This window comes from Pterocles gutturalis, unplaced genomic scaffold (genome assembly GCF_000699245.1).
Source record: "Pterocles gutturalis isolate BGI_N339 unplaced genomic scaffold, ASM69924v1 scaffold4715, whole genome shotgun sequence".
Lineage (NCBI taxonomy): Eukaryota > Metazoa > Chordata > Aves > Pterocliformes > Pteroclidae > Pterocles > Pterocles gutturalis.
The window spans coordinates 21,327-31,037 of NW_010140501.1; the positions used below are offsets into that span (position 1 = coordinate 21,327).

Consider the following 9,711-nt stretch of genomic DNA (forward strand, 5'->3'; position numbering starts at 1 on the left):
TATGGTTGACAGTAAGCCCGAGAATTTCACTCACTGGCCCTCATTATCACCCTCTGGCCAAATGACATCCATTGTCTCAGAATTATTCAAGCTAAAAAGCATGATCTTCTACATACTAGCAGAAGTCTATTTGTTCAGAACTGAAAAGCAGATTTATTACCTGTCATTATGTTACTATGATTTAACTATAAAATAATTGATTAATTAATCAATTATCACCTCCTTTTTTTAAAACCTTAGAATTTAGTTCCCACAGGAGGGAAAATAATGAGTAGCCGTACTAATTTTTATGATATAATTTGACTACATTTAAGATTTTAGTTATGACCTCCTTTGCCAGAGCTCTTAATTTTATTCCATACACAACAGTTAGAATAATACTTGCCTTCGGGGCAGAAACAACCATCCATGTAGTGCTCCTCACAAAGCCTGCTGACCTGCAAGTGTGAGCAAGTATCCATGCAGGGTGAGCCGCTTTCTCTGTAGATCATGGTATCAGGACAGGTCTTGGCTGAAAGAATGAGAAAGACACCACCAGTTATTTGTGTGTGAAGTCTATCATTCCTCAGAAACCACAGATCATATCCCCTACTCCCCTCAAGTCAGTGCTGTCCCAAGCCAGACTCCATCTGTCAAAGCTTGTTTGTTTCTGAACTGCTTTCCCTGCTTTTTATATTTTCTTCTTTTGGTCTCAAATAGATCAAATTATCCCTGCCATCTGCAGCATCAGATGTCACAGGTTTTTAACAGGAACAGAATTTCTACTTGCTGAAAAAAGATTTCTTACTAACAAAGGTAACAGAAGAAGAAAGCAGAAAGAACATGCTATGTAGCTCATTGCACTACTGGCATGAAATTTATAATATATGCTTATAGTTTTGTAAAAAATGAATTAATTTAAATGTTTCACAGGGCTACATCCATTAAATATCTGTTTCTTTGTAAAATACATATAACTGCTTACGGCAAAAGTCCTGCGTCCTCCATTCACCCGGTCTGCCACCCGCATGCGAACACTGGCGAGAATACTCAGAGATGGTGCTGCAGAGGCAGAAGGAGTCTTCATTTCCATTACACGCACACTTGTCCTGCATGCAGGCTTGGATGTACATTTCCAAATTAAGACGCAACCAACAATCAGCAAACGCAGAGGAAGTCAGCAACCTCTCACACTCATCATGCTAAGGAAGAAGAGTAATAATATTGAAGAGATTTGTAAGCACTTGAGCTTCTAGACATTTCCTGTCTTGTCATAAAAACTGTTGTCTTCTGAACAGCAACAGCGATTCAAGAAAGGAATTAACTGCCCATGGCACAAGGATGTCTCCCTGTGCCCATGCAAATTAAGTTCACCACTACGAATACTCACGTGCTCGTTACAGCTTGGAAGCGCCTGAGTTTCATCGGGATCTTCACATTCTTCATTGGGTTTGCTGATCTTCTGTAAATTCCCATACGTAATTGAATTGTAGCTTGCAACTACAAGAGAAAATTACAAAGAGGACTTGCTGAGCCCCAAAAACTGACAATAACATGCATCTGATTCCTGGGACTCTACTGATCAAGGGAAATCGTTACTATGGTATCAAAAATGTCTGTCAGGCACAAGTCTCTGCTCTGAATTGTGTCTATTATGTCTAAGTGTGGTAAAAAGTGTAAAGTGGTGACAAGAAAAGAAGGCCAGTAGAGAAAAGAACAAGATGATTCATCTGGGATAAAATAACCTTAAAACCAGGCATGTAGCACTGGAACAAAATGCTTATTCTGGGGCAATCACAGAAACCTCTGAGGTGAGATTGGCTCTCCTGTGATGCTCCTATGCACAATGCTTATCAGCCTATCTTCTGTGACAACTGTCAGTACGGCAGGATGACTCACGTCCATTGATAAATTCATTGTAGATTTGAACTCCATTGTAATCGCCACAGAGACCGCATGTGAGGTTGTTGAATTTGCTGTCCAGCTCCACCTAGGTAAGAGAAAAAAAAAAAAAATATCTGGAGCATGAAAACATTCCAAAGCAAATACGCATACTTAAAGGGAAATTGCTTAGTAACAGGAGTGATGGTGAACCCAAAACTCTCAGAGAAGTAGCTACTGCAAATGAATTTCTAACATAGTTAATAAACACACACTCAGGTCCAAAAAGTAACACAGAAAACAGAAAGAAGTGACTGAAGCTCCTGTATTTCAATAACAGCAGTAACCACCATGGTGACAGAGATGAAAAGGGAAGCATTCTTAAAATCGCAGGACTTTTTTTTTTTTTTTTCTCTGCTGGAATAAAACTAGGAAAGTTGATGATGCCAGGCCGTTAAAAGACAAATAAAGGAAAATACAGATTGGGTTGTAGGGGTGCTGTCAAAAACATCAGCTATTTCTCAGAAAGCTCCTTCTCCCCTTCTTGAGACCGGGAGGATCATCTGTATACCATGCTGTTACCTCTATCACATTGCAGAAAAAGGGACTTTATGTTTTTAAAATAAGGTACTGTGAGTGTCAGTTGGATGAGTCAGCCTAACTCTCTAGCTCTGTTCAGTTCAGGAGATTCTACTTCTGTTCAGTATACAGTAGCCTGTTAAACCCAGGAAACACCAATAAAAACGACTTGGATCATACATACCATCAGTGCATCTTCCTGATTCCATATCAGAATCAGCCCTAATTTGGCATAAACCTTGGTGTAAATGTCGCTGGTCTCAATGAGCACACCAGAGCTGTAATAAGGTGTCTTCACACTATGAAGAAAATCAGAGACTTTGCATTAGTACAAAAAAAGTAAGGGGTGACATGCATATTTGTAATAAGCCACATACCCTAAAGAATAGAGAAACCAGTCTCCCTCTGCCTGATCCTAGCTGCAGAGGATGCCTTGTTTTAATGAGCCATAAAATCCTCTCTCTCTGACACTTGACATGGTAACTTGTTGCCTTTAAAAGGCAAAGAAATTTCAGAGGGTGTGGGTTCTTTAAGAAAAAAAGCCAAAATGTCAGATGTCTTCATCTTAATCAAAGGAAAACCCATCATCATTGTGGTAATAACAGAGGATACTCAAACATTCACTAATAATTTATTTAAATGAAAGAAGTAACAACATAAATGGAAGCTTTTCTTTACCAAAAGATCTGACAACCATTTCAGAGAGAATAAATGTTCCTTTGCAAGGATCTTCCTCCTCAAGAGAGAGTTCAAAAAGCACAGGCAGATACAGGGACTGCCAACAAAAGTTCGGAAAGAAAGGAGCATTTTAAGAGGAATTCAGTAGTTAGTTCATTAGTTTTCATTTGAGAGGATCAAGCTTGTTAATAGTGACAGAAGGCATGTTAATGTGACAGAAGACATTTTGCAGAAGGCTGAGCACAGATGTTTTGTCTGATAAAGAATCAATTCACCAGATCTTTCTCCTGTTCTTGTACATCTGTCTTACAGTACACTGTATAAGAAGCCACACTGCTGAATGTTATTCAGCAATAAAGGGACCGCGGCAGGCAGCCTCATCCTATAAAATTTGAAGAACTGGCGTCTGTTCAAACAGAAGCAGTGTAAACTGGAATCCAGTCAAAATAACCAGTTCATTTTCTACAGATTTGCCAATATCAGTGTATCAGGGTTCATGTATGTTATGTGCTTCTCCTCTTAACTGGTCTCTTGACTGGGAGAATTTTATCTGGGATTTTTCCAACTATTTACCTCAGGCATTTTTAACATGGACAAATTACTTACAAGTCTAAATACTAGGTTGGAAATCAGAAGTCATTATTTCTACTGTTGGCTGCATTGTTCATCCTCTAGACTAGGAGGCCTCAAGACATCATGTTTTTCAAGATGGGTTAGAAAACATTGGGCAGCTTTTCACCTTTCAGCTATCACAGCATGGAATATTTGGTTTTTTGTTTTTTTGATTTTTTTTTCCAATACTAAGCCATGCAATCAATCAGTGGATCAGGTACCAAAAGACAAATTCATACATTTTTCCACTTCATACTTTTCACTTCAATAGTGTGAAATGTTTTTTTTACACAACAATGGATCATATGTCATTTAAAGAGCAACATGGTAAATTAAGTTCTACAAAAAACTAAATCTCCCATATAGCAAAAACCTGTTCTACAAGCCTTCTGTTCAGAAGGGATCTATTGTTTTATGAAGACTACCTAAGATAAAAAGAGGCTTGGTTTAAGAAAAACAATTTCAAAAGTATTTCTAAACTTGTTTTTCATGGAGTTCTTTTTAAGACCTGAGTACACAACAAAGAGCTTTTTCAATCTGGTGCAAGAGGCATCTTTTATAACTTCGTGTCATTTTGTTATGCATTCTGGTATGATCCTTGGAAAACTGAATGTTGTTTTCTATCTTTGAACAGATTTTCATTGCAGTGGCTTCCAAACTTCAGAGCAAAAGGCGAGTCCTGGACAAAACCCAGTCATTTAATGACAACAGAAGGATTTTTTTTTTAATTACGCTAAGACATACTAACAGCTAGTTTCTTCCATCTTCTTAGCCTACGAGTTGCTTTACCTTTTTCAGTGTGTATATATACACACACTGAAAGGACAGGCTAACAACAGGAAAGGCTAGGTTAAGACACTACTTAGCACCAGTAATGGTGTCAGACTAGTTACTCGTGTGACCATGTTACAGGAGGAGAAAATATTGCAGTTCACTGTGAAAAAGCCCATATTGCCACATACAAATCACTGTAAATTTTTACCTGCATTGCATCTGTTATAATCCCTTGAGGAATAGCCATCAGACCTTTAAGATTTATTTACGAAGATCAGAAAAAAAACACCTCTCTTCTGACACATAATAAGAGAAAAAGACCCTGGAGAAATGCATCTTCGTTTTTGAGGATTTGCTAGAATATCTGCTAAGGTAAACTCAAGGTGATGCCATAAAACAAACGAAGCTATGTCATTTTATGCCAGTGAAAGATCTGGCTCATGAGCTCCATTGTTGCCCACACAACCAGAAAAAGAACAATTCACTCAAACCTCTTCCTGACTTGCATTTAAATAATCCCTATGCCAGTGTAGAAATGCCAATTAACACTAAAGCCCCTCCCCAAAGCGATTTGTATGATGGGTTTCTCAGGGCTTTTTTTTGGTTTTTGGAAATGCTTGTAGCAGTTACCCTAACGGTATACAGACAGCTGTGTAAAGAGTCAATCCTGCTTTTATCTTCCCAGCACATTTCTCTGAAATACTATTACACTAAAGAAACTTACATTTGCCCATCCACCACAGCCACTTTTGGCCTGAGGTACACCGTGAAGTCCTTGATTTTTAGCAGAATATACTGGATTTCAGGGTGGTTATTGCTGTTCAGAGCACGTTGAATGTGGACAGAAAACTCCTTGTAAGTGTCTCGGCAGTCAGAAACGAAATTGTACTCGCAAATGCCAGGGAATTGATAGATGTCTCCATCAAATGTTTTGAAATGGTTGTTTCCCCAAGTGCTGCAGACATAGTGGCCATGGTTTCTTGTCCTTCCTGTTAAGTGATGAAAAAGAAATAGGAATGAAAAAAGTGAAATGAACAAGCTAGCTCAAGAAAAGGTAAGCGTTGCATTACACAGCAGAAACCACTTGCAATTATGTGCATAGTGATTCCACAGATCTCAAGCCTGATCAAGTATCTGCCTATTAAGCAGAAGAGATGGGAATCTCTGATGTAAAATAAGACAAATACTCCTGAGACCTGGGTATATCTTATAATCCTCACAGACGTGAAGGAACTTGTCTGCAGGAGGTGGGAAAACGTAACCCTTTGACCACTCACAAGCTGGTGCATCAGTGCAATGGAGCTGCTTGGCCAAATGTATTAACTTATTCTGAATCACAGTATTACTTTTAGCAATATTAAACATTTCTAAGAGCTATTTACTTCCCTGATGCAACATGCACTAGAAAGGGAACAGAGCTAGGAAACCAAGGAAGTACCACTCCTACCCTGGAAAGCAAGTAGGTTTAATGTTACGAAAGGACTTGTGCACAACAGGAGTTTTTAAATAATTCCTCCTTTTCTTAACAGAAGTAGTGATTTCTATTACTACAGAACAGAAATTCTTCAGAAGATAAGTCAGAAAATAACCATGGTAGGAAAAAAAAAAAAGTTTTTTTACAACAGTAAAGAATGAAACTGATGGTATTTGTTCCCTTCCCAGCCATCTGTGCCAACAAATAATACAAATTAAGACAGTATCTCATACATCTCAAAATGCTGTAGATTAGGGGTGAACACAAAAGCTGAACAACTTGAGAAGCTTGCAACGTATCAAAAGCATACGTGTCACTCATCTTCACAAGATTTTCTTGCAGTGTTTAATTTGAGAAAGCAAAACTACCAAAGGGACCTCTAAGTTATCATCCTTTGATGGTACCAGTCATACCAGACACATCCAGCCCAGCTGCTCTACTGCTCTCCCCAGAAAGAAGGTGACACTGAAATCTTCCAAGAGATCACAGCAGGGATACCAAATCCAGGATTATGCTTTCCTCCCGCGGCTGAATTCAAGACCCAGCAGACCAAGATCAATACCCCAAACCTGGTCATTGCACAAAATTCAGCACCTACTCCTCCAAAAATAGTTTTCAGTATGAGAGCTCCACTTCAAACCTTCAAACAAAGCTGATAACAAATAGAGTAAATTAGAGCTTTTACAGAAGGATTATTAATGACAAAATCAGCTTTGCCCAATGTTACTACATTCACTTTTGAAGAAAGTATTCATGTTATTCCAAAGTAACGGAAAGCACAATCATCCACTTTCTCCATTGCTGTAACAAGAAACCTCCCAAACTCCTGTAGTTACTTTCTGCCAAGCAGTTGCCATACCTAGGAAAAATCTCAACACATGAAAAGAAAAGTAACTCTGAAAATATTTTCCAGGCACATCAAACTAGAGACTAAAGCAGTAGACATAGTTACTAATCTCTCCAAAGAGGGCAGTATCTACCTATGTTGGTTGAGACATGTAGCCCCAGTATTTGAAAATTCAAGAAATTTAAGGCACCTTAAAACTCCAGTGCATTATTTAAATGCCCTGCCTCACTGCCTCCTCCTACTTCTGCAGTGGTATTTTAATTCTCTCCCCCTTTTCCAGAAGGCAATCTGCTACCGTTTCATTTCTAAAGCTTACCTTGTCTTATTTCATTGGCAGAGGAAAGAGCCAGCCAGAGCACAAAAAGGCTGGCAGCTCTTAGCCCCATGGTGGCTAAGGTGGGTGAACTAGGAACTCCACTGAAAACTTTTCTTTATATAATATCCACAGATGCAATTGACTCCATCACAAGGGAGGAGATGCAAAGGGAGGAGAAGAGGAGGGGTAAAAAAATAGGCGTGATATTTACAGAAGATAAGAAGTAAACAGATAGGCATTTTTCACCATAAATGAAGGAATTCAGTATACAGGAAAGGCTACAATATTGATACAGTAATCATGTAATTTTTTTATTGCTCTACTTAATCTACAGGATGCTACACTTTTAAATCCTTCAAATGCTCACGCCAAGTTTAACCTCCAGTAACTCCTACAACAAATAGTGAATTTTGGAGTGGCTGAAGAAAGAAATCCCTTGAAGGAAGCTCAGAATTCGACACCCTCAAACAATGGCTTCAAAGACAAGGGATGTTTCATTTTTTATCATCACAGAGAAAGATTTCTGTAAAAATTAAATTGTGGTTGTGAAGCTCCTTGTAGATAACAAATAAAAATTATACACCATGCATCGTAAAATTATTTTGCAGGCAATTGTTGGATTCCTTTCATTTGTAAAGCTCTGGTGAGCATCTAAAAGAAGGTATGGCCCACACTGCATATTGTGCCCAAAACATAACTGAGATGGGGCGACAAGGCAACTTCAAGGAATTCACAGCAAAAGAGATGCTCTGTCAAACATTGTCAAGGTACAACAGAAAGCCTGTCAAAAAAGTTACAGAGGCTTTCATAACATATTAAGCTTTTGGGGTGGGGAGGGTGGGAAGGAAAAAGGGGAAAACATTACTGTCCAGACTGGATAACAATTGTTTTCAGATTCCCCCTACACAGCTCATTCTTTCTTCCCTTCCACATGAATGAGACATTTACAGTCTAGTGTCCCAGATCAGATCCTACAAAAGCTATAGGTCAGCTTTGCTATGTGCAGAGAAAAAAAAAAATTTGGGAGAAGAAGAAAGCAGAAAACAGGACCAGGAACCAGTTGAGAACGCTGCTTCAGAAATACAAGATTTCCACATGCATTTTATTTTACTCTGAAAAATTCCTTTGAAAAGGTGTTTCTGCAACTCTCTTCAGAAGACAAAACACAGGCTCCTTGAGGTAAAATACACTTATGTCAACAGATTTTTTTCGGGTTTACTTCTTAAATCTCCCAGGCCAGGTTCTGTATCCTCTCATCAAAAGTTTCTCAGTGCAGTGTCTAGAAATCTTAATCCTCTCAATTGTTCAGACTGTTCCTTACTTGCATTGCTCAAATCACAAGTAGAACTTTTATATTTTGTAAAACACCAAGGAAACTCTTCACTTAGACCTTTTGGCTGCTCTAGTAGTCAACTAGAAACACCCTTTTGTCACATCTTTAGCTGTTGTTTTATTTGCTACTTTTATCTTAAGTACAGCCTAGGCTCAGCCTGAACATCTTCCTCTTTTCCCTCAGTACATCTCAAAAGGCTTAATACAACTGAAAAGGTCTTAAACTTTCTGCTTTTCCTATCTGAGGACACAGATTTGCACTTCTCTCATCCTCACATAGGGTATCATTTACTCAACACTCCCGACTGAAATTAAGTAGTTGCCGTTTTCTCCTTTGGGAGTCTAGATCACTAGAAGAATATAGAATTGATTTTCCTTCTTTGAAAATGAAAATAAAACCAGCAATAACCAGTTAGACAAAACATTCTTGGAAAAAAAGAAGAAACACTGTCTACAGAGACCTTTCCCCGATGGTTACTTTAGGAGATCTAACTTCTTATGACACCTCAGAGACATCTCCTGTCTTGGAATTTTCTGTCTTTTATAACACTAAAAGTCTTAGTTCAGAAACGTTTTCTAAAAATACTTACGAGATTCCTGAAGGACTTTATTTTGAGCCTTTCTTTTCCTCCCTGTGCTTTTTACAGATAGTCTCTTGTCTGGAACTACTACTGCCCCAGAAAAAAAAGAGTCCCCACGACTTAATTCGTATACGGTCTTTGCAAACTGTAACACCAACTCCATGTACACACTAGACCTGACCCTTTTTTAAATTGGGTGTTCACAGGTGTAAGTTGGAAACCTGGGTATTTTCCATTCAAGTTTCTGTGCCACAAAACTTCTAGATCTGCAACCAGCCTCACTCATTTGCTGGGACTGTGAAGGGTAATCATCCTTCACCAAAAGATGCATCGTCCCTCCGATCAATACACTGGTGTTTTTCTTCTCTGCAAGTGAGAGATGCACCTTTCTTTGGATGCTATGGATATGTATAACCCCTTGAAGAGCTACTCTTGGACAAGTATGCCTAAATTTTAGTGACTGATTTTCTCTGCTCCACCTCTGGCCTGCCAGTACAGGGAGCATGATTCCTTCTTGGGCTATAAAGCATTACTACTTTCCTTCTCCAGTCTTTCTTCTAAGAGGGACCAACAACTTCTCATTGTCCCTTTTTCTGACATACAGGAAGCTGTGGCTCGCTGTGACATCCCAAACTGGAAAATAAGGGAAAGCAACGTG

General features: G+C 38.8%; 1 protein-coding gene across 1 annotated transcript in view; it reads right to left on the minus strand.

Annotated features, from left to right (window-relative positions):
* Window positions 1-7,210, minus strand: part of LOC104469243 (mucin-2-like) — a gene marked incomplete at its 3' end in the record, with an annotated part of 28,283 nt that extends 21,073 nt beyond the window's left edge. The window contains exons 1-7 of the mRNA XM_010083686.1: window positions 7,141-7,210; window positions 5,228-5,492; window positions 2,624-2,738; window positions 1,879-1,969; window positions 1,370-1,479; window positions 965-1,181; window positions 386-511 (exon numbers count right to left, since the gene is read on the minus strand). Coding sequence (XP_010081988.1) covers window positions 386-511; window positions 965-1,181; window positions 1,370-1,479; window positions 1,879-1,969; window positions 2,624-2,738; window positions 5,228-5,492; window positions 7,141-7,210 — 994 coding nt within the window. The remainder of the gene's footprint in view (window positions 1-385; window positions 512-964; window positions 1,182-1,369; window positions 1,480-1,878; window positions 1,970-2,623; window positions 2,739-5,227; window positions 5,493-7,140) is intronic.
* Window positions 7,211-9,711: the final 2,501 nt, after the last annotated feature.